This window comes from Ascaphus truei, chromosome 1 (genome assembly GCF_040206685.1).
Source record: "Ascaphus truei isolate aAscTru1 chromosome 1, aAscTru1.hap1, whole genome shotgun sequence".
In the NCBI taxonomy this organism is placed as follows: Eukaryota; Metazoa; Chordata; class Amphibia; order Anura; family Ascaphidae; genus Ascaphus; species Ascaphus truei.
In genome coordinates this window covers 93,270,539-93,296,567 of record NC_134483.1, presented here as the reverse complement: position 1 = coordinate 93,296,567, position 26,029 = coordinate 93,270,539, and the positions used below count along the sequence as shown (strand labels likewise).

At 42.1% G+C, this 26,029-nt stretch overlaps 1 protein-coding gene across 1 annotated transcript in view; it reads left to right on the top strand.

Moving 5' to 3' along the window:
• Nucleotides 1–26,029, top strand: part of TNPO1 (transportin 1) — an 84,035-nt gene that overhangs the window by 10,476 nt on the left and 47,530 nt on the right. Inside the window, exon 3 of the mRNA XM_075579563.1 lies at nt 21,980–22,129. Within this exon, the coding sequence (XP_075435678.1) occupies nt 21,980–22,129 (150 nt within the window). The remainder of the gene's footprint in view (nt 1–21,979; nt 22,130–26,029) is intronic.

Genomic DNA, 26,029 nt, shown 5'->3' with positions numbered 1-26,029 from the left:
CATTCTGCTGTATATAGATCCAATGTGGTCTTTCTCCCTCCTAATAGAGGTAAATGAGAATTTTAATCCTAATAGAGGAATATTGGTATTTTATCTGGTAGTGTTAGGCCTTGCGAACAGGTGTCTGCCTTGTCGTGGCTCGCAAGCTTACAAAGCTTTGGCAAAAGGGTTAAACTAAATGACCCTATTTCAAGAGAATATATAAGTATTTTACTGTGTATTTCTGTAATGTTGGATGTAGCATTGGGCTTCTCTGTCGTCTGTTGTATACATAGCCACGCTCAATAGCTCTCCATTTTGACACATACATATATATTTTGTGGGGAATCAGGGGTTCCCAAAAAGAGCTTGCTGGGGTTCTGTGGTTTGTTAGTGTTTGTAAAGCCTGATTTTTCTGTCCTGTGCAATGGCTTCAGTAGTAGTCTTTATAGCCAGTGGTTGCTGGTGGTAGCATTGTTCAATGTAATTCAGCCTTTAAAGTAAATGATGCTGTCACTACAATTTACTTCCTGTAGTTCTCTCAAACAGCGGAGAGCTGGCTGGTAGTAATACCTAGTAAATTGAGGAGTACCTGGCCTTAACCAAGGGGTGCGCAAAGTGGGGAGCACAAGATTTTCTGCGGGGGCGATTGTCGTTACAAAGGCCTCGTGCTTCCCCAAGGCTGGATATCGCGCGAGGCCTATCTATGTAACTTTGAACTTACCTGGAGTTCCATCGACGCGTCTCCATGACAACTGGCGTCACATCACATCATGGGGTCATGTTGCTATGGCAACGTCACATGACCCCGCGCCAGAGCCATGCAGGGAGGGGGTGTGCGAGCCAGAGAGGAGACGGGCGCATGCAGTTACGTTTTCACATCCCTGCCTTAACCAACTGGCAGAGGTGATGTTTGACACTTCTGTTTCAAGGTATTGGTAGTTGTGATGTGAGGCGGAACACCGGTTGCCAGTCATGGCTATTAATTGTTGCTACTGTTTAGTGACACCATATAGTGCTGCCTACTCTGCAACTAGTCTGAAATGTGCTGTGAGGCTGTCACCCACATTCTTACATTGTGCTTTTGAAAAGCTTGCAGTGTTCTGCATAAATATGACCTGTAATTTGATTCTGAAGTGAAACTATATTATTTGAATTTCCTCAACCTATCCATGACCGTGGGCATTAATGGATTAAGTCCCAGCTGGGCTAGGCCAGATCTAAGAATTGCACCTGTAGGAGGCCCTATATATAGATACACCTCCTCCTCGCAGGTAGTCGTGTTTTTTCTTTCTGTCCCACAAAGCTTAGGTCAGGTGTTTGCTTTTTTTGGTGGGGTGTTTGCGCTTACCTGACTGCTTGTTGTCCCAGCGAGAAGGAATTATTTGCCACACCTCTTCCTGTGAAGCCCCAGTGATCCGCCCGCCACAGGGTTGCCTGTCGGGAGCTCAGAGTAGGAGCTATGCTGCATAGGTTGCGGCAACTAATTTAAGGACCCCAGTAGATTTTAAATAGACCACTTGCTGGTGCTGAGGCATGTACCTCCCCATTCAGCCCTACTAATGTGCTCAACGCGCCTCATTTTTTTTGGTGGGCGCTCACAATGATGTCACAAGTGTTCAACAACTTTGGAGGGAGCTCGGCGTGGCTTTGCTCCCCATTGCTCTGCTTGAGAGAACATGCAGGAGAGCTCAGACAGCACTACAGTGCCTACTGCAAAAGACCTGCACTAAGCATTGAACCATGAAGTCTGCCTCATACAAATCTTCTGTCATTAAAATACAAAGGTAAGCCCCAGGGAGTTAGTGTAGAATTTTTATTTCTGTGCCTTTTTATCTTTAGTGTGCGAGTACACACACACCTTCATGATATGCAAAAAAAAAATTAATAACCGGGCGCATCTTAAACAATAGTGAATAATGCTTAATCTATATAATATAGGTGACAGTGATGTATAATTTGCAATTAGTATCACAAAATGTGATAAGTGACCTCCACCAATACAAAGAGAATAATAATAGTGATGTAAAATACAAAAATGAAAAAGCAGCTCTACACCCTTTATGCGGACTGTCCAGGTCCAGGTAGATCTTGTGTAGTTTTCCAATTGAGCGGAGCGCTGTATAACTCGTGAACATGAAAGAAAAATATATATATAATGGTGCAGATAGTACAACAATAGTGATCTAAAAAATATATATAGTCTCTGCAATGGTTGTACTCACAAATGACAATGTCAAAAAAGACGTATCAGAGACCCTTCTCTCTCTGATAGGAGCCCTTTAATGGATGCCCCCTCAAAGTGGTTTTCCTCAAAAAAACCTTTTGGTTTATCCAGCCATGTACTTGTACAGGTTTTTTTGGTTGTTATACATGCAGAGCATGTATACATAAAGATAAAGATAAATTAATTCACGAGTTACACAGCGCTCCGCTCAATTGGAAAACTACACCTTCATGATATGTCTGTTCCAGGCCATCCACTTGATGAAAGACCTGCCAACTTTCTGCTTCCGCTGAGACTTCAAGGAAGAAAAAGGTCAATAGGATGTCCAAACTCTGTTTAGTCTGCACTGGAGAAAAAGAAATGATGTGAATCTGTTTTAAAGGAAACTGCAAAGGAGCCTACAAAACACGTCGGGGAATCTTTTCCTCAATGAAGGAAGCGGGCGCACACATTTGTGTGGATAGACAAATGGATTAATCTTCAGAGTATCAATTCAGTTTCATGGATGCAAATCTACCAACTGATGAAGAAACAATAGCTGAAGAGGCATCTAATTTCAATGTAATTTATGCAGTCCATGAAGTTGTGGAAATTGAAGATTCAATTTTTCACACTGAATCGAATGTTAAGAAACGCTCAGTGGAAGCCCAGAACATTCTAGTTGACTGTCATTAAAGGAATTATTAAATCAGAATGGTCTCAACCAGACAAGGTTCCAACATCAAGAACATTCTTCAAGATATACCCCATTGCAGAAAAGGATTGTGAAATACTGGGATTGTCCACCGAAGGTACATGCAGCGATTTCCAGATTCTCCAGAAAAACAATCTTGCCATTCATTGATGCGACTTCCTTTCCCGGATCCCATGTATAGATGGAGTTCCCTTAGAAAATCATTCATGGCGGCAGGCTCATCAGACAGACCAGTGATAGCCATAATATCAGTCTCCAGAGCTATGAAATTATGGATTTCTAATGTGGAAGAAGCACATGAGTAAAGAGTGAGTGTGATTTCAGAAATGAAGCTAGCAATCAAGTTTATCTTGGAGGCATCCCTAGACTCAGTGGATAATCTCAATGTCGGTGGCCTCAAGACGGCCTTAGCTTGGTTCATGGATTGTGGATTCAGTATCCAAGAACAACTTGTGCATTCTCCCCTTTGAGGGTCAACTATTAAGTAAAAGATTTGATTCTGTAACAGCATATATTCTTACCCAGAGAGAGGCCAAGAGAATTTACTGGACCAGCTCTTCAAAGTGAGATCTATAGTAAGAGATATGAGGGGCTACAGACCTGCTATAGGATACTCTAGGTCATCTTGGAGAGGCCAGAGTAATCTTTCGCAGACCAAGAGGACGCGGTTCCTTGTTCAGAGGCTCGGGCAAGTTTGCGTGAGATGAGGGGAGGCCAGTCGCCTTCGGTCGGAGACAGAATTAACCACTGACTAGATGAGTGGAATCCATCTATTATGGATGCCTGGGTACTCGACTTAGTCCGCAAAGGCCAGTTCGTGGAATTCAAGACTGTACCAAGAAAAGCAATTTTCTGATGTCAAGAATTCCGAAAGACACAGAAGCAGTATTTGCTTTAAAGCCAAGTCTCTAAGCCGATTTCTTAAGCCACGGCAATATAACCAGAACACTTGCATCAAAGATTCAAGGAATTCTATTCAGTACTGTTCCTGGTGCGCAAAAAGAACGAATCATTCAGAGAGGTATTCAATCTCAAAAGGATCAACACATTTCTGGAATTCAAAATGGAGTCGTTAAGCTCCTTCATAACTCACGTATATTACATAGATTGGATGGTCTTGGTAGACCTGAAGGACTCCTATTTTCACATACAAATAGCAGTCACTCATCAAAAGTATGTAAGGTCTTGCCATAGGCCAAGCTCATTATCAATTTTCAGTTTTTCCATTCGGTCTTGCAACCTCTCCAAGGACCTTCACAAAGGTTTTGGTGCATTGATTGCAAAATTATGGTGATCCAGATATTCTATTATCGCGACGATATCTTCATAAAATCTAAATACCTACCACGAGTGCTAGAATTTTTAGTCACGGACGGGGTATGTATGTATAACTTTTATATAGTGCTTACCAAGTACATAGCGCGTCAGACGTAATGCACCAGACCTAATATTATAACACAATGGGAATAAGCACACAGACATAAACAGAAGCAAAAGTAGTCTTCCCTCCCAAAACCTAGGGTTTCAATTCCATAAATCAAAAGAAAGTCAGTCTTCCAAAGGACAAAGCCTAATAGTCAAAATAAAGACCACCAGAAACATCGTCTGTCTGCAGGTGCTGAACTGTATGAAGCTGATCACGACAAAAAGAAACGACCCGCTTCTAAACATTCTTCACCTGTCACGACCGTTAAAGGAATCCGTGATCTGTTGGAATCGAGAAGAATTGAAAGCGCTGTCACACTGCAAGACCCAGAATGGATCTTACTGACAATATATACAAGTGGGACAAGTTGGGGGGCCAACTTGGCTCTTGGCCCAAGGAAAATGGCCAGTAATGGGTCAAGACATTCCCGCAAATATATTAGAAAGTCAAGCTGTGATGCAAGCACTGTTTTTCTCTCAGAAAATCAAACGGAAAAGCTTAATAGCCAGATCAGCCAATCTCACCACAGTAATGTAAACAAGGGAATTTTAAATTCCCCTAAGACCTGCGCTTCCGCAAGCGCCCGGAAGCGCAGGTGAGCCCCTACTAAAGCCGCTCTAATTGCGGCTGTAGGGGCTCAGTGCTGAGCGGGAGCACGCTTCCGCCAGCAAGCGGTTAACATGGCCGAGGCCTTTGGGAAACCATGTTCTCCGTGGCCAAAATAGAATGATAGCCACTACTTCTGCCATGTCTTGTCTTTCTGAGTACCATTGGTATTAGAGGTACTGGAGGAAAATTTAAGCTAGGCGAAACTCCAATCTGAATGAGAGAGCTTCCGAATTAGAAACTTTGAGGTGACATTCTTGAACAAAATGCTGTCAGCTCCTGGTTTCGGCAAGGAGGTCATAAAGTTGACTTGAGGTCTTCCCCATTTCCGAACCATCTTGAGAAAGATGTTATCTGATATGGAACATTGCCATGGGCGGTCACAATTTGCAAACTTAGAAAGTCTGAGTGAATTTAAGTTTCCTGGAATATGTACCGCTGTAAGTTCTCTCAGATGCTTCTCTGTCCACTTGAATATAGGGGAAATCTTTAACACAGGATCTGGCAGTGTTTTCTTCCTTGGTGCAAACTCTTATCAATTATTTGAATCTATAGCATCAATATTTTAATTGTTATAGAGGTTTTGGTAGAAAAAAAGGTTTTGAACTTGTAACTCAGTACCAGCTCATTGAAGGTTCAAGTCTCGACTCTATCAGCCTTACTTGGCAAGCAGTTGGCTACCTGAGATCTGATCATACTTTTTTTGGGGGGGGGGGGTTATTTATTGGATAGAGCCACTTCCATGTGGGATCTGTCCCTGGTTTCATAAGAGCTCACTACGCCCCCGTTCAAGCCATTTCAACAGGCTCTACTGACGTTCCTAACTTTGAAGATGGTGCTATTAGTGGTGGTCACGTCCATTAGAAGAATTATTAGCTACAGGTTCAATAAAAGAACCTTTCCTGCTAGTCCATCAGTACAAAGTAGTAGTATGACCATTTGCCTATGGTCGTGTCACTTTTTAATTTAAACCGGGAAATAGTCACACTTTGTTATTGCCCCTTATGCTAGGTGTTCTATTGTGGTATGAGAAAAGGTATGAGGCTTTAACTGGATACGGTCTTCGAACCGTGCCTCAGGGCTTAAATGCACATTTTGTGCTAGCCCTTTACCAATAGGACCCTTGAGATACCTGTAAGTTATCCACCTAAGTTATCACACTGAATTTTATTGTGTTCGAGTAGTGATTGTTTAACAGCTATTAACTCTGTTACAAATACGTCTATGAATATATGCCTATTAGACGGAACAGTATTTTTACTTTGCTACAACTGTGTTACATCACACACAGCTCAATAACATAATAGTGAATCAGCACTGGTATTAAGTACTATGTAACCTCTCCAGTTTTTTAGTAAACATTTTTGCTATTAATATAGCAATTCCAAGATCTTTTGGAGCTGTACTATTCAGTTGGATACTATAGTAGCTTTTGTAGATAATTTAGATTTCTGTCTCCTACAAGCATTTTTTTAGAATAACACATTACTCTGTGATTAGGATTTGGTGTGTCATTAGGGAGTGGTTAAAGCTGCAGTTCAGTCTTTTTTTTTTTTTTTTAATTTATTTTTTACTTCAATAGTTTTATGTGTGCAATCTCTAATTACCTAAAGAACTGTATAGCTGCAGGTCAATTCGTTCTCCATGTATTGATAGGTCAAAATTTGGTGATATAATTAGTGAAGGGATCTGTTTATATTCTGCTTGTCTGTCAGTGGAAGCTCATGAATATTCATGAGCAATTCTGCACTGACATGTGCTAGAGGGAGGGCAGGGCTGACAAAGGGGTGTGCCAGGGCTTGTGACAGGACATGAAGGCACAGTGCCTTAGCAAATGGCTGTTAAAATAGAATACAAGAAAATTGGTCTTTAAAAGTTGTTTTTTTTTAAAACAGAATATGCTAAAAGTATTTTTTCTTACTACAGAACTGATTTATTAAAAAAAACACATGCAGGATATTGACTGAACTGCAGCTTTAAGGATCTTCATACCATATCCCTCTGTACAATCTATTTTAGTACCCAATTTTGATTAAAGATTATTTTAAACTTATTCATTTCTCACTACTTGATTTGAGTAATTCATTGGGGAATCTTTGTTTGTTTTGCGATTACTACCCTTATCCCTATTTGCACCTCATCATTATCTTTAATTTTCACATTTTACTTTTGCAATTGTTTCCCAATTAAGCTGATGCGGGGTCTTCCTTCTCTTCCCCCACTTCCCTTTGGATTAGTCCATCAGTACATAGTAGTAGTATGACCAGTGCTCCAATTTTTGCCTACGGTCGTGTCACTTTTTAATTTAAACCGGGAAATATTACTTTCATTTTGCCCAAAGCCAGCGACTTATAAAGAACAACTTCTGCATTCCTTGGATGTTGTAAAGTGTCAAGATATACTTTACTATAATAAAATAATTCAGGAGCTCCGTTTCTTCGTTCTCCCTTCAGGGAAAAAATAAGGGACAAGCCGCCTCAAAAGCTTTTCTCTGTTATTAGATTGTTTCATGCCTTAAGAAAACTGCTGGGCAGGCATCCTTAAGAATATTTATGGGCTCATGCCACCAGATCCATTGCTACAGCTTGGGCTGCAAAGCTCAAGCGTCTTCTCTGGAGTTATGCAGGCGGCAGTGTGGACATCTGTAAGGCTAAGGCCCCGCTGCCTCAGACAGTGCGCCCACACGGCATACAGGCGGCGCGTTGAGAGGCACTTCATGCTATCTGCGGTCCATAGGGAGCATTTTTGCGTGCGGGGGGGGCGTGGCCAAAAACGGGTCGGGGCGCAGCCATGACGGGGCGGGGCCAAAATAAAGCAGCTCCCATCACTGTTTCCTACTACTGTCTAAACTCTTCACTGCCGGTGAACACAGGTCGGCATTGTTAGCGTTCCGAATCAGCCCCCTCCACCCCCCTCCCAGGCTCTGCATCTCTCTGAACATCCCAGATCAAACCAGCAGACACCGCCGCTCATGAAAGGCAAGCAGAGACAGACAGTGCCGGCCTCATTAATATCCCCCGAGCGCTAAGGGGAAGTGCTGTGCAGGCAGAGAATCTGCAAGGAGAGGGGAAGTATGGGGGAGGGTCTCCGCATTGCTAATTTATGCACTGGGCAAAGGGACACAGGCAGAGCAAGAAACTAGGTCGGTGCAGAGTTCTTCCGAAGTCTAAATTCTCTCGGAAAATCCAAGATCCACCCCCCCCTGCCGGCGATCTCCCCTCCTCATTGGCTCACTGTCACACCACGTGACGCGTCGCCGCTCGGGATTACAATCCTATTGTAGCCCCTGCTGGCTGACGCATCACAGCGTGTAGTGAGCCTGGCAGTGAGCAGGGACTGGGGCCGGCTCGGAAGGGCATCAGGAGCTGGTGAGTGGCGCGTGCCATCGGATGCAGTGGGGCCTTGGCCTAACTACTATCATTTTAGGTGTACAGGCCTCAACCGACACATGCGTTGGCAGTAAAGTACTTCAGGCTGTTCATACTGATACACAATAATGAAGACCGTATGTTGTATGACTTATGTTCACCCACCCTATTTGGTACTGCTTGGGCATTTCCCTTTGGTACCCACTGCCATGGAAGTGCTCAGGAAAATAGAAAATTGTTTCACAATCTTACCGGAATTTTCTTTTCCTGAGTAATGTTCCGTGGCAGAGGTATTGACGTGTAAGGCTACGTCCATAGCAGGGGAAGCCACGCTGAGCCCCTGCATCCTCAATGAGGATGTCTTTAGAGAGGGCTCACGCGAGCGTCCGCAGGCGTGCTGAGGCGTTGGCATTTTCAGCCGACAGCAGAGCCTGTTTCTCAGCGCGCTGTCGGTTGAAAACCTCCAATCACAACAAAGCAGCGTCAACGGCGGTGCGTCGCGGGCTATTGGCCCAGCGATGTCACTGCCCTGCCGCCCCCAATCGCGCACCCGAGCGCGGGCTGAGGCTCTATGGACGTACCCTAAGTCTTGTAGTTCTTAGCTGAAATGCAATCTGTGAGGAGATATATATCTATATCTCTAGCCTCCTACAGGCCTCCTACAGGTACAAGTCTAGAATCTGTCGTAGCCCAGCTGAAAGGTGGGCCTTAACCCTTGGGTGCCCACCGCTATGGAGCATTACTCAGAAAAAGAAAATGACTAAGATTGTGAAACCATTTTCTAATTCTTTTAAGCACCGTGCAATTGCTTTATTTCGGGCAAAACGTTAGTGTTCATAAACATTGATTTTTGCGTTTCTTCTACGGTCTAACTTATTGTATGATACAGTCTGTTAAAAACTACAGGCTAACTGGTTTTAATAAGTGATTTAATGGCATGAAATCTAATGGTTTTCAACTAGTGTTAAAGGTCCACACAAGTCCAGCATTAGAACTGTGCAGTTACTATTCACGAACAACTGCCCACTTTACAAAAGGCGCTGCTGAATGGAAACTCTGAATAGCGATCATTGTGTGTGCAGTTTTTCTTCCCTGTCAAAGCAGTTTCTGGTTGGGAACATATTCTGTTTGAGGTTTTTCTATGCTTTTCCACTTTCTCCATTCTATTGTAGATAGTGTTTTGTATTTTATTTATTTATTTTTTACTATTCTATTTACGCTCATGCCAAGCACTTGTGAATTTCCAGTAAACTCAGGCCTTAGTAGTTTTGCCATTTTATTGCGAGACTTTGTGCCAATAGTGTCTTTGTTTTGTTTCTAGGTTATGCTGTATGTTGGTGTATTAAAATGTGCACATATATTGTTCTGAATGGGGATTTTTTTTTTCTGCATGTTGGTATTTTAAAATGTTTATATATCGTCTAATAGAAATAAGTCGCAAGATTTAGAAGTTGCATTACATAATTCTGTGTTTTGTTCCAGATTGGGGGAATTTTTTTTTTTTTCCCCCCCATCCTTAAATGTAGTAACTAGACCATTTTTCCTTCTGTTTTTAGGGCAATACAGGCATACCCCGGTTTAAGGACACTCACTTTAAGCACAAGCGAGTAAGGACATATTTTCAATAGCGCCATACCCCTGTGTCTGTACACTCACATCGTGAGTACGGATACTTCTTCTGCCCTACAGACCGCCGTAGTAGTGACGTGCTGATTCCCCAATAGGCAAACGGCAGCTCGCGCATGCGCTTGTCAGCACGACCAGAACAGAAATACCAGCTCCCTATTTGTACCGAAGCATCGATAAAGTGAAGCACTAACTTTTTTCCACTTAAGTACATTTTCGCTTTACATACATGTTCTGGGCCCATTGCGTACATTAATGCGGGGTGTGCCTGTATTGCAGTAAAAGAATGTATACAATATATTTTTATTAATTTATTTTTTGGTCTATAATCACTGCACCTACCAGAATCCTGTATCTTGGTGTGAACTCTTCTCCAAAATCTCAGCATGTAGTGACAGCCTGCATAAATCATATGTCCTGTCACATTATTGACGACAGGTGATAAACCAGTGTAATTACCTTGTAAAATTGAAAGCCACTTAAGTATTAGCCTGGCCCTGACCAAGTCAGAACGCGTCTTTCACTTACATCAAGGAAGCCATCATTCATTATTAAACACACATGATGGGCCCGTCTGGTCTGGCTTATTGCTCAAAGGGTTTAGAAACACCTTTCACGTAATATTTAGTGAGCAACCAGTGAAGCAATAATGCATATTCCCATTTTGTTTCGTTACCAACTGTCCCGTGTCTTCAATGTATATCTCCTTTTAGTTGTCCTTTTCTGTGGTGTTTCTTACCACTTCTCTAATTTCCTGTGACCTCTTCTTGCCATGTTACTGTGGTTTGTCTTCTGCTGTACAGCAGCCCCTTGTGTCCACCTTCTGCTTTAGTTGATCTCCGTTCCTTGTGCAGAATAGTATGTTCTAATTTACTACTTTTCTGTGTGTGTGTGTGTGTGTGTGTGTGTGTGTGTGTGTGTGTATCTTCATCTGTGTTGTATTTTTTCCATTAATCTTATAGTTTCGGTAATTGAGCAAAATTTTGTTTTCCTTTACTTTACAAGCTGAGCTGTTTTCATGCTGAACAGCTTTTTGTGTTGGAAAGAATGGAAATGCAAACCTAGAACAGAGCACTTATGACATGGAAAGGATTATCATTGCACCAACTGATTACTAGAACACAGGCTACGGGGTTATTTATTTTTTCCCCGTCCTTCTGTCACGTTTGCTTTCATAGGCAGAGAAATGCCAATTGGCAAACTGTGTGCTATTGAACACAATAGAATCCTCTTATCCTTTGGGTATTGCAACCCCAATACGACCTATTCTGAAATGGAGCTCAATGTGAAGCACTTTTAATGCAGATTACCAACGTTCTTTTTTCATTGTCTGTCCTTGATTTTCATTTGGAAAGGCCCAACGCCTGTAATTAGTGTTCACATGGTAACTCTTTGCTGTATCTGTCATCTCCACACCAACAGGCCGCACTGAGCTGTTTTCCAAGCAGACTACAAAGCATCCTGTCAGGAAAAAAAGTCTTAATCTTCCCAAATATGGTTCTTTGGCCCAGATTCACTAAAGGTTGCTACACTTTAGCATGCCTTACAAATCCCATTTAAGTGAATAGGAGTTAAGGCTCAAAGCATAGCATTTTTTGGGGGGGGGGGGGGGGGGTCAACTTGGGTCACTAAGTGAGAGGAACTTGGCAGTCATATTCTTTAGGAATTGGGTTATTTCATTTTTTTTAATAAAGTACAACGTTTAGAAAAACAAATTGTTAAAACTACAGGTGAAAACACCATATTGTACATTATTGTGAAGACCGCTTAAAACAAATAACACATGGCGACGGAATGGCTGCTTTTAAAATGTGGCCTCACATTAAACAAAGGTGAAAATAAGTCAAAGTGCCGCTCACCTTGCGTGTTTAATTTGTAAGATTTCTTTTATGAAATGCTACTCTTGTGTGGACTATTGGTCAATCTTGTTTCCTCAAAGCCAAGAATAATGTAAAAAGATTTATACTTGTCTACTGCTAGGGCACCTCTAAAAATAACCACCAAATCAGGGGTGGGCTAGTCCTGTCCTCAAGGGCCAACAGCAGGGCAGGTTTTCAGGATATCCCTGCTTTAGCGCAAAGGTGGTTGTCATTGACAGCTACTTATTGAGCCCCTTGTGCTGAAGACGGGATATCCTGGAAACCTGACCTGTTGGTGGCCCTTGAAGACTGGAGTTGCCCACCCCTGCATTAAATAATCCCTGCCATTATATGTGTCCTGTTTGCCTACACTAGGTTGTAGGCTCAAGTTCTGCATATATTCTAGCAATCCTATACACGTTCCTCTATTTTATTCCTTATTAAGAGTGCATTATATATATGAAGTTCACTCCAGGGAGTGTAAGCTTCTGTCAATTATTCAGCACTCCATTGCGTTGTGCTTTGTTTGAATTGAGTGAGCTTTACACTGAGTGTACACTGCACCTGGCGAAGAGGCACCCCTGAAATTTGCTATCACTGCCACCCTTCAACATAAAATAAATAAGTAATTGAATCTATGATGGCAGATTACAGTAGGTGTGTGGCAAAAGTACCCTTTAAATCCTATTTCTACAATGCAGCATGGCAGATGTGAGACCTCTCCCTTCAGACGAGCGCCGGCACTCGGCGATTTTATGTGAAGACAAGCACCAAATGTGCACCAAAACTACGTAAGCCGCTCACAATTCAAACATAAGGTTCACTTATCAAACCTGTTAAAAAAAAATTAAAAATAATGAAAAATAAGTGTTGGCTGATTCTTGGTACTTTTTTCTTTTAAATGAAGCAGCAATCCTGCTTTTTTCTTTCTCTCCCTCTCCCCTTCAATATTTCAATTGTATTAAAACCGGGGTCTCTCCTGGAGCTGACCTGAATTGTCAGCTCCAGGGACCCCCTGAATCCCAAGATTAAATAACCAGTTTTCAATACCCGCAAACTACGATATTGGGGTTTCCCAATAGCCTGCCTCGAGATTACAACAACCCTATTTTCTTCTCCTGGCAAGCATTCGACACCGCTATGTTCACCGGTACGTATCTTGAGAACAGTGGGGTTCCCATAGCTAAAAATAGCCCGGCTCAGCTTCTGTTAAACAAATCAATTAATAACTGTTGCTGAGTCAACTGGTGGAGATCGCATCACAAGTGCACAGTGAGATCCAGCTGTTGGGGCACTCCTAGAGTTAGCATTGTGGACCAGTTGGTTCATGTTTAACATGAGCAGATTATAAATAAAACATTACCAGAGCACAGGCTGCGCTTGTATTTTTTTTTGCACATAATACTTCTATATACACGACGATGCCCACCTTTTGTGGTGTCGGTCTGGTGTGTCACACTTAGTTTGTGCAGTGGAGCTAATTTTAGTCCGCTCTTAAAGCTAAATGTATACGTACATTGGGTCCTGTATAAAATAAATGTTCTATTTTCTCCAGAAGCGGCAGAACTGAGACAGGGTGGTGGTGAACAGAAAAGGGTTATGAGGGGGAGAAATAACGAAGAGAGGAAAAGGAAGGGTGAAAGTGAGCAGGAAAGAAAACAGTGCCAGAAAGAGTAAGGAGTGTTAAGGAGGGAAAATGTGTAATAGATTGTGCAAAGGAGAGAGAGTAAAGAAAATGAAGTGAGAATTGCAACAAAGGGGGAAAGGGACTGGAGGGAGTTTGAGAACTGAAGGGGGGAAAAACCCGAAATTAGACTGATTATCTTTCATAAATGACCTGAACATTATATTTTTAATGATCATAATTGTATTTTCTAATTGGTATACCTTTAGTTAGACAGCACCTTGCATTGGAAGCCCTTAGGCAATTATGCCTCCTAGATTAGATATTATTTGGTGCTCCTGTTTATAAATCTGTCAAAATTCTTATTTTGTGCCTAACATAATGGCCACCTTTTAATTTCAATCAATCCTTCAGTCGGTGTAATGAACAGCTTCAATGTATTTATTACTAAGGTGACTATTATAGTTTACAGCTCAAAGTGTTGGGAACATTGGCAACAAATTATCACAAACAGGAGAGTGTTGCTAAGATCTTGTACTGCTGGGAAGGTGGGCTAAATCTGCTATAGAAATCAATGGATACTTTAAAAACTCATTAAAAATGGCATTGAGTCGAATTAAAAAAACAAATACAGGGGCGCATAGGAGAAGAAACAAGACACAATTGGTCATTTTATAAACAATTTATCAGTACACTTGGAACGTGTACAACTTACTTTAAAATATAAGGTGGATCACAATAATCAAAACGTCCGCAACACCCGCGAGGAAGGGGCCCAAATCTCTCTGAACCCCACGCCAAAAAGTCCCAGTATTTTGAAGGGAACGTAATGTGCTCCGTCCTTGTGATGGTATAAGAAGAGGCTGGAAACACTATTCTTGTGGCGTCCTCGTGGGTATGCGTACTGCAGCTTCCGTAGTCTGTCGTCACGTGACTACGTTGCTGTGTATGACCTCACCGCGACGAGTTTCGTGTCTCAACTACACTTCAAGGGATTCAAGAGTCGAATTAAGAAAGTAACTATTATCCATTCTATCATGCACAGATGGTCTTCGAATCTTTGATTTAACTTTATTTACAAGAGCAAACAGAAATTAAGTGAAAACGTTTGGCAACACACAAAATAAAGAGTAGGGTGAAAAACGCATGCTATCCATAGGTGAGCAGACTGTCGGAGCTGGGAGTACAAGCTGCAGCACTGGCCATGAAGGGAAAACTGGAAGGACTCCCCAGAAGCAGGAAGAGATTCACCCCACCCTTGGAGTCTTGTGAGTAGTTGCTGAGGCAACAGGAAGATGGACAGTTCTGGACGGGGGTGGGGGGTGGGCGAGACAAAGGGAGGAACTGAAGCAAATGATTACAAAGCAGGAACAAAAGTCAGCTGGAGACAGCAGCTCATGTAATTGAATCATACAAATAAAACAGTAAAAGTGGCATCCTCACAGGTATGATAGAAAGTTATGCAGTGATTTTTATACTTTTTTTATTTTATTTATTTTTAATTCAAAAGAGAACTATTTTCTCTCCCCAAGCCCAAAATATCATTGGAGATTTATATGGGGGCTTTAAGCATGTGCCCAGAAGGTGGGCTTATTCAGTTCCCAATGCAGGGAGTTTTAGGACAAATACCATGCATTTTGAATATGAATTTAGACTGTGTGGCAAGAGTTGTGTTTTTATGCCAACAAGATATGTGAATTCTCATCGTCTAAACTCTAAAAATCTCTCTTGGGAGGGAACTGATGCGGTAGGTTGATAACGGTTTGGGTTCTCTGCTTTACCCTGTTTTTAACGGTCTGTATATTATAATATTATGCTTCATTGTAACATTCTTTTTCTGTAAGCACTACTATTTTGTATATTACATCTAAAAAAAAACTATAGCTGTTTTTTGGCCTCTAATAGAACTATGCACTCTTTTTTTCTTTTCTTTTTTTTGAGAGTAACTGCATTTTTGGACACTTTATTACAATATATTTTGTTGTGTGCAGGTAAGGCCTGGAACATTTTTTGCTGGTGGCAGTGATTTAAGGTGATATGTTAGGGGAGATATTTTTCATTTGACATCGCGTGGACAAAAGTGGGATAGCTGTGTGTATTAAAGCTGCAGTTCAAGCTGCCTTAAATTATTTATATCTATAAAAAAAAATTATCCCCCATTATATATGTGCATCAATACAATCTGCACACTGACAAGTGATTAGCTAAGCTGCAGATCGATCCTTTCTCCTGTAATCCACTGTAATAGATAGCTTGCTCAGGGTTATTTAATTCAGCTCTTGCACAGCATTGTGGGCAATGTAGTTCCTAGAATTTGATTGACTGGGCAGTTACTAGATACAATTGGTTCACTGCTAGAGAGAGGGCGGGGCTCAAGAGTCAGAGCCTATCAGAAGGGGATGGGGGCTGTCACTTTGGAAATGCTTCCTACATTAGAAACATTAAAAATATCTTTAAAACATTTTATTTTTTATTTAAATGCTACATGTATTTTCTCATAGTACAGAACTGATTTATTTAAAAAAAACAAAAAAAACACATGTAGGATATTGCTTGAACTGCTGCTTTAACCGTTGTCACATACAGAAGTCATGTGCTCACTGGTCTGCCGTTCCTGACAATATATATATAACACAAAATGAGAACAGGCACAAGATCTTATGAAGAAACAAAAAGTTTATTACAGGCATACCCCGGTTTAAAGACACTCACTTTAAGTACACTCGCGAGTAAGTACATATCGCTCAATAGGCAAACGGCAGCTCGCGCATGCGCCTGTCAGCACGTCCTGAACAGCAATACCGGCTCCCTACCTGTACCGAAGCTGTGCGCAAGCAGGGAGACTATAGTGCCTGTTACATATGCGTTATTTACATCAGTTATGCCCGTATATGACGATTGCAGTACAGTACATGCATCGATAAGTGGGAAAAAAGGGAGTGCTTCACTTTAAGTACATTTTCGCTTTACATACAGTACATGCTTCGGTCCCATTGTGTACGTTAATGCGGGGTATGCCTGTACTAAAGTATCAACGGGGAGCCGAAATGTTGATACTTTAATGATACAGATTTTTGTTAAGACCTGGATTGCCTGTTCTCATTTTTTGTTCTATTTTTGCAGTTGGCACCCGGACAGGTTATCTAATTTTGGAGTGCCACTATACATAATGCACTCCCTTTACGGCAAGATCAAGAGGATACGTGTGTAGGGCCTGCGATCACAGTGCCAAGAAAATGTTTCCTTGTATAGGCCATTCAGGTGGCTATTGAAGATTGGGGAAGAGGGAGCTTGGTTATTAGTGAGAAGAGCTGTCCAGATGTTTGGACGGTATTAGAGATTTTAGGTGCGAAGACAATACAAATACAGTACGTGGAACGTCCTTAAGGGGAGAGAGGAGGTACAGAAGAGACTTGGAAACGAAGAATTTGTAGGTGATCTAGCACTGAAAGCTGCAGTTCAGTTTTTTTTTTTTTTTTTTTACTTCAATAGTTTCATGTGTGCATTCTCTAATTACCTAAAAAAACTGTATAGCTGCAGGTCAATTCGTTCTCCATGTATTGATAGGCGAAATTTGGTGACATAATTAGAGCTGGCATATGTTTTTATTTGCTTCTGTCAGTCAGTGGAAGCTCATGAATATTCATGAGCACTCCTGCACTGACATGTGCTACAGGGAGTGCAGGGCTGACAAAGGGGTGTGCCAGGGCTTGTGACAGGACATGAAGGGACAGTGCCTTAGCAAATGGCTGTTAAAATAGAATACAAGAAAATTGGTCTTTCAAAGTTGATTTTTTAAAAACAGAAAATGCTAAAAGTATTTTTTCTTACTACAGAACTGATTTATTAAAAAAACCACACATGCAGGATATTGACTGAACTGCAGCTTTAATGAGGAGCCAGCTAACAAATTTGTGGAGCTGAGGCAGAGATGGATTTGAGTGCACCAGTTTACAATCTATACAAAACACTGGAATGCTAAAGTAGAGAGCTCACAGTCCAGATAAGGTTGTAGTAGTCTTGATGGGCGAGGATAATATCTAGTTTAAATCGTGGCTCTTGCGTTGGAATATAAACACTGCAAATCAGCTGTGATATTTTTGTACATCTTTGCAATTTCATTTTCTAATAACCCATCTAAAACCACTTCTGATCAAGCTAAAATAGGCTCTTTTGACTGACTTGCCAAAATAGAAAATGGTGGGCAGAAAAATGCGCTGCTTAGAAAAATTTATAATCGTTAACGTTACATTTTAGTTTTATCATAAAAGGTAAAGATACTAAATTCTCAATATAACTTATTTCTGTAGGAGCAATCAAATTTACAATAATATATTAAAAGCCTTTTAGACTTCAAGCATCTACATTTAACCTGTTAAACAGGCTGTCATTCGTTTACCTCCGTCCAAGGTAGTACTGCCACAAAGTTTCTACCGTTAATTCTGTAGCGTAACGCATAGAGAAAGTGGTACGAGATCATTGCAGAATCGCCAAGTTCTGCTGCCATGTGTAAACAGCTCAAGATTTGCTGCATGCTTTATCCTCTTATTTATAGCTTGGCAGCACGGCACACGTCCTTCACCAGAACATTTTTAGCTGCTCATATGGTTTGGGAAAACCTGAAATCTGTTTAGATTTTGGAGGCTTTGTGTTCATTTACGGTCTAATCTCGCCCTCTGCCTTCTCTCCACCTCTCCCCCCTCCCCCAAGTTCCATAAAGTTTTTTTTTTAATTTATTGATATCTTTAAGTAGTTCCACATGGAATCAAATTGATCTACTGACAGTGATGTTTTAACATGACAAAAAAAGATATTGTTATTTTGTCCCGGCAATGCAAATAGTTTAACCTGAAGTTTGGGAAGGTTTGCTGCCCTTTCCTCACTCCTAAATATGGCTTTCAAGTGTCTATCTACTTACCTTATCTCATATAGGACCGTCCGTCCGTTGTGTGCCCTCTGTCAAGCTCACTACCTCCTACAAACTTGTTGCCACACGGTTATGTTGGATAACAAAGGACTAGTTTGAGGATTTTTCAATTTCCATTCTCCCAATACTAAGCTGCTTTTTATTGTTTTGCCGCCATCTGGAAGTCTTATTGCTTCAAAGCTTATCAATCAAAACGGTCTGTGCCCAAAATTCCTATCGCTTTTGTCATATACTGGCAGTGCTAGTCACTTTATAAGACACCACTCATAATCACCACACAAGATTAAGAGCAACAAATGGGTTTTGGGGATAGACAATGGTATCTAAAAATACAATACATTCCTGGTCACCTAAGTTGGTTAAAGGAGATGCTTTATTTTATAATAAATTTGATTTGTCGACACGTTTAAAATATTTGTGGAAGCAGGTGCATGATCCTATAGATCACTTTAGTTTATTGATATCTAGGTTGCTTGGCTTTTATGCTACGCCTCTTCAATGTCATACATAATATGGGATAGCTAGTCATTACATGGATAGAGAATTGTAATGCAATAATATTCTTTCATATGCGCTGTTGTGAAAACACTACAGCAGCGCTTCCAAACCCTAGGATGGACGGCCTTCCTAACGGGGTTGCGAGGAGGCTTCAAATGGGGACTAAGATAGTAGGGACCTACAAATTGGCACTTGCAGAAAGTGGCAGACAGGTCAGAGCAATAGAGGCAAATATGAGGTTATTGATGCATGGAGATTTGCCCTATTGGCAAACACCCTCTACAACTTAATATGCTGCTTTGTCCTACACTGTAACTACAGCACAAATCACTGCAAAATGCTCCAAGAACGAGATTGGCTGTCTCTTGAGTCCAGACGCAAAGTGTATTGTTCCTGTCTTAGGCTAAGGCCCCGCTCCCTCCGTCAGCGCTCCCGCACTGCAGACAGGCGGGGCGCTGACAGACACAGACCGTGATATGCGGTCTGGCGGGAGTGGGAGGCTTGAGCGGGAAGGGGGGCGTGGCTTGAGCGGTGGGACCCGCTACTCTCCCCCCCCTCCCTCGGCTCGGGCTGGCACTCATACACACACGCAGGCACTCTCTCTCACACACGCACACACGCACTCATACACATATACACACGCACTCATACACATATACACACACACACAGAGGCAGGCACTCACGCACGCACGCACGCATACACACATACACACAGACAGACACTCACGCTGCTTTCCCTCCACTCTCCTCCCCGCTCCCCGAAGCCTCTCCTCCTCCCGAAGCCTCCCCTCCTCATTGGCTCACAGCCACACCACGTGACGCAACGCTAGGGATCACAATTCTCTTGTATCCCGTAGCGGCTGACGCGTCACAGCGTGTAGTGAGCTGTGCAGCGAGGGGGGACCGGTACCGGCTCGGCAGGATTCCCCTGCTGGTGGAGAAAGCCCGTGCAGCCGCCCGCGCCGCCGGGCGCACCGGGTCCCAGGCCTTACATTCAAATACTTTATGGTCGAGCTTCCCGGCTATCTGAACAAGATCTTCACCCCTACCTCCCACAGCTCGTATCGCCTGAAATCTGACTCCAAAGGACTGTACACGGTCCCCAGGTTAAACGAGGAATCTGGTCGCTCCTTCTCTTACCGTGCACCTCGCATCTGGAACAAACTACCAGAGACGCTCAAAACCGCCACTAGGCCAAGTTCTTTCAAGACTATACACATTTCTGCCCCATCTTACATTTCAGTCCTAATTTCTCTCTATACACCGTCCCAACTCTTGGGTTCTGCGCAAGCATGACTTCTGTTTATCCATTTTGTATCTAAAGCCCTTTCCTACCTAAAAACCTTTCTCACTGTTTCATACCTCGAATGCTTTTACCCTCAATATCCGACTAGCAACCCCGTGTCTCCACCTTTTTAGACCCATCTTAAAAGATTGTTTTAACGAAGCATATGGGTAGCGCTGGCTGATATTACACTGCATACAACGACCGTGACCCCTTGCAGACGCACTAAGGCTGCGGTCCCACTAACTACGAGGCGTGCGCTGTGCGATCAAGTCCCACCCCCCAGTACCTCCGGTCCCAGTTCCTACCTTGTCGCGCACCTTTCCCCAGCGGTCAGCAGATCGCGGTGTAGCACTGCACCTTACCTGGACGACCCCCTACTGTCTCTGTACGTTTTTCCTAATTAACATTTGTAAGCTCTTCGGGGCATGGACTCCTTTTTTTTTTTTTTTTTCTCCTTATTTTCTTTTCTGTCTCAAGCACTTATTTCCATTATGTATTATATTATGTCCTGTGTATTACTGCAGGGGTGCGCAAAGTGGGGGCGTAAGATTTTTCAGGGGGCGCGGCGATTGCAGAGGCCCTGCGCTCTTCCCCACAGCATTTAAATGAAATGCCTGGGCATCACGTGAGGCCTCTGCATTGTCTCCTACCTTGTCTTCGGCGACGCGTCGCCACGGCAGCGCAGCATCATGATGCTGCGGGGTAACGTTACGTGACCCCGCTGTGTCATTTGACGCAGGGGACAAGGAAGGAGGGCGGCGTTAACCGGTAAGGAGAGCAGGCAGGAGTGCACAGGGGAAATGTTTGCGCACCCCTGTTACTGCTGTGGAGTGCTATGTACATAGATTTTGCTATATAAATAACGATATACATACATGATTTCAGCGGTCACATTTTAATCTCGTCTAATTTACGCTCATAACATTATCTGAAACTGTCCATGAAGTGTCTGTAAATTTAATGTATCGCCTCTGTTTATTTAATGTTATCATGTGTTGTCATTCTAATGCTGTGCCCGGACATAATTGAAAATGAGACGTACCTCAATGTATTTCCTGGTAAAACATCTTTATAAATTTACAAAAATCTTTCTATGCTGATTCCTTATTCTTTCATTGGGATTTTAGGGGTATCCTAAGCTGGGTTATCTTTGAGAATCGAATACAGAACTGAGAAACTAAGGCTACGCTTATAGGGCCGGCGACGCGACGGTTGCTGGAAAATCAAATAGAGATGACTTTCAGCGATCGCGACCGCTCCGTCGCATCACACTTACTATAAGCGCACACGACGGCGGCAACGCGTTTGTTTTGCCGCACCGTCACGTCGCCGCAAAACAAATGAATTGTCGCCGGCGCTTATAGTGCACGCGACGGTGACTGAGCAACAGTGCTGCCAGAAATCTGGTAGTTACTAATAATTGATTTTTTTTCGGGGACGATTTCCCCTTGCGTTCAATCGGGAACTTCTCCCTGCCTCTGCCCTCCCCTTTTATGATGTCAGCCAGCGACGTCGCCTAAACATCAAATACAACTCATCGCGACGGGTGACATACCATCGGTCGCGTCGCCGGCTGTATAAGCGCAGCCTAAGGCAACAAATAGTTGGAGGCACGGAGGAGGGTGACGGTGTGAGTTTAATATGATTGGGAACAACTTGTTACAGAATAGCGCTTTTGGTATTTAAACCTAAGATGAACCATTGAGTTGACTAATAAACCCTTGAAACCGAGGTAGTTTGTGGTGTGTTTTTTTTTTAATTGGGATAAATGTGTAGCTTCCAGCATGAAATATTCTGCATGCTGTATGTGAAACCTGCTCTGGTTGAAAGCATTATTTTTTTTGTTCTCTTACAGATGAGCCCACGCGATCGCTGAGTGGGCTGATACTGAAAAATAATGTCAAGGCACATTTCCAGAACTTCCCCAATGGGGTGACTGACTTCATTAAAAGCGAGTGCTTAAATAACATTGGCGACTCGTCCCCGTTAATTCGAGCAACTGTAGGTGAGTCTGATAACTGTTTTGTATTCCTTACAGGACCATTTTCCGTGTGTGTTACAGCTGCAGGTTATGTGCCAGTTTCTTTTCACACGTTTCCTGTGTCTTGGTATAATGCAGCTAATTGTACTGGCTGTGAGGCTGACTCAGTGTGAAAATTTGGAGGATATACTGTAATAGTTACATATAGTTACATAGTAGATGAGGTTGAAAAAAGACGTACGTCCAAGTTCAACCTATGCTAAATTTGGACAACAGATACTTTATCCTATATCTATACTTACTCATTGATCCAGAGGAAGGCAAACAAAAAACCCCAGTGTCATATCATCCAATGATATCTCATAAGGGGAAAAATAAATTCCTTCCTGACTCCAATAATTGGCAATCGGATTAATCCCTGGATCAGCATTCTTCCCATGTTTACTTATTTGATATATCCCTGTATACCTTTCCCATCTAAAAAGATGTCCAACCTTTTTTTGAATAAATCTATTGTATCTGCCATCACAGTCTCCATGGGTAATAAATGCCACATTTTAACTGCCCTTATTGTAAAGAACCCTTTCCTTTGTTGCTGGGGAAATCTCCTTTCCTCCAACCTTAAGGGATGACCCCGAGTCCTTTGTACTGCCCATGGGATGAATAGTTGCTTTGAAAGCTCCTTGTACTGTCCCCGAATATATTTGTATATAGTTATCATATCCCCTCTTAGACGCCTCTTTTCTAATGTAAATAAATCTAATTTAGCTAGCCTCTCCTCATAAGTTAGATTGTCCATCCCCTTTATTAATGTGGTGGCTCTTCTCTGCACTCTCTCTAGTTCCATAATGTATTTTCTTAGGATTGGTGCCCAAAATTCCATATTCAAGGTGTGGTCTTACTAATGCTTTATAAAGGGGCATAATTATGTTTACTTCCCTTCCATCCATTGCCCGTTTGATGCAAGATAAGATCTTGTTTGCCTTTGCAGCTACTGCATGATATTGGGCACTATTGCTAAGCCTGCTGTCTACAAGCACTCCTAAATCCTTCTCCATCATGGATTCCCCCAATATATCTCCATTTAATTTGTAAGTCGCCTTTTTATTCTTGCATCCCAAATGCATAACCTTACATTTATCTGTATTAAACTTCATCTGCCATTTACCTGCTCATGTTTCCAGTCTCTCCAAGTCCTTCTGAAGAGAAATTACATCCTGCTCTGATTCTACTACCTTACACAATTTAGTATCAGCAAAGATGGAGACTTTTTTTTAGACTTCCACATTTAAAAGGGGGGGAAAAAGGTGATGCAGAATAAGATAAGCAGACTGGCATTTTGCTAGTTAGAAGTTAAGATAAGTGGTATATACCTGCAGTTTCGTGCCTATAATGTGATTAATACAGGATACCGCAATAACCACTGAATTAATACATGCTCCAATTATCAGACTTTATCCTATGCAGTTCCCTTGCTCTTACAAACAGCAGTCTGCCAGTGGGTGGCCAATAGCATTAACTTAATATTTATTACTACTTATGGGTCGCATGATACACATTTTAATATGCTCGCTGCAGAGTAATAAAAAAAAACTTCAAATGCAAACCAGAATCTCTGCAGTCTGACCTTATAAAGTAGGAATAATCCCAGTGACAGAAACAAGAAACCAATCCCTGGCGCAAATATGTATTTAATAAGATACCAGTTCCAATGTCCATAGGAATCAAGTCCAAACAGTAGGTACTGGTCCTGGTACAACCCCTCGTCCGTAAATCTCCTAAATTGGAAGAAAAGACCATTGCGCAGTGATCACATTCAGCAAAAAGAACCTCTGAGCGGTTAGATTGCCTATTTACAGGATGCACAATGGTCACAGGCAATGGATACAATCTGTTCTTTAACCACCGATTATCAAGTCTAGATCCACAAACCCCACGCTGTTCCCAGCAAGATCTCCAATCAAATCCCTCACACAAAGTTCCAGCAGCGTACCCAAGATAGAATGAGACAAACATAGCGTGGTACAGTGGGGACAATTTAATAAAAAGGCGCAAGACCAAAGAATGACACTTACAATGTGTCAGGTCATGTGCTCCGTACAATGTTGCCGTCCACTGCTTGAGTTCCTGGAGCGCTCGGCGTCTGGTAGCAGGGGTTGGCGTCTTTCTCCTCGTGGCCATGACTCCTACAGACTCCTCCCCCGATGACGTCGCTACCTCGTCAGACTCCACCTCAATGCTCACGGACGAAATTAGGCTCCACCCTACGCGGTTCATGACTTGGTGTCACTTGCTATGGGGAATTAGGCGCTCTTGTGTTTGCAATCTCTATTTATAGCCTAAGTCCATTAACCCAATCACGTCCCTTTCTTACAAAGGTAAAACACCTGGATCTACTTCACAATAAAATAACATTGACTGCTCTATAACACTGCAAAGTGCAGTACTAAAAGAATGCTTGTCGGCACATTTCTCCATTGCCGATAGTAGTGCTGCATTATGTAATTTAATAACCTATCTCTTGATATTCAACAGAGGGATTGGCTAACCATTGGCACCTCATTAAACGCGTTAGACTTGGCGCTCGCCTCATAAGGAGCCTAATTTAAAGTTATTTTAATGTCTAAAAAATAAAAACATAGTTACTTAACATATTGCTGACAATGCGTAGAAAATCTGGACAACGTCATAATCAATGATAGATCTATATATAACAATCTAAAAGATCAATCATCGCGATTTAAGAAAAGATGCTAGATGTTTAACTCAAATGTTTAGGCCCTCAGGGGCCAAAGTTGTAAGCGTATTGGGACTGGGACTGGTATCTCATTACATATTTGCACTGGGGATTGGTTTATTGTTTGTCATCGGTTGTAACACGTTTTTGGGCTGCCATTTTCAATTGAGGGTTAATACCACTGAAGGAATGTAATTATTGAGTATTTGTTTTAGTGCGTTAGGCACTACCACCTCACAGGGTTTTTTAGGTCACGCACTTTTTTGTATGTTTTAAATTAGTTAGTAGTGTAGGAATAATCTCATTGATGAAGAAAAGTGAAGAGTTGTAGAAGCCATATTGGTCTTGGGAAAGTCTGGATTCTTTGCAACTTAAAGCTGCAGACCAAGCAATATCCTACTTGTGTTTTTACAAATCAACCAGTTCTGTATTATAACATACATGTAGCATTTAAAAAATAAAATAAAAAAAACTCTGGCATTTTTAATGTATTATAATGTAAGCAAAAAGGTTGTAAGAATGCTCAAATACCCTGCTGAAATAAGATCATTCAGTCCCAAAACATGGAGAGGTGTATGCCATAAAGTGAGTAAGTCCTTATTAAAGGTATTGAAGCCGTATTCCCTGAAAACTGAGTGAATGAGGGACTCACCACAGACAATTTCATTGGGGGCTAGTGGGGCATAAAAGCCCAATTACTCACGGACACCTCTTGTAGTGGATGATGTGCTGCTGCTGATAGATCCAGAGTGAAAAACGAAAGAGAGCACCATCAATGACTAGAGTCAGGAGGGGATCCAAATAACAATACTTTATTGGAGTAAAAGCACAGGAACACCTCCTACGCGTTTCGAACAAAGGTTCTTTATCAAGGAGTGCTTTTACTCCAATAAAGTATTGTTATTTGGATCCCCTCCTGACTCCAGTCATCGATGGTGCTCTCTTCTTTCGTTTTTCACTCTGTATTATAATGTAACAAGCATTTTTGTTTCTATAGCAACCATTTACAAAGTCACATCCCATTCCTCTTCTGAAACAAGCTCTGGCACAACCCTTTTGAGCCTTGCCCCCTCTCTCTAGCAGTGCACCAATTGTATCTAGTGACTGCCTGGTCACATGATCTTCCCCACCTAACTTTGCATCTTTGGCCCTCATCTGCTACACTGACAGCCATTTAGTGAACCCCA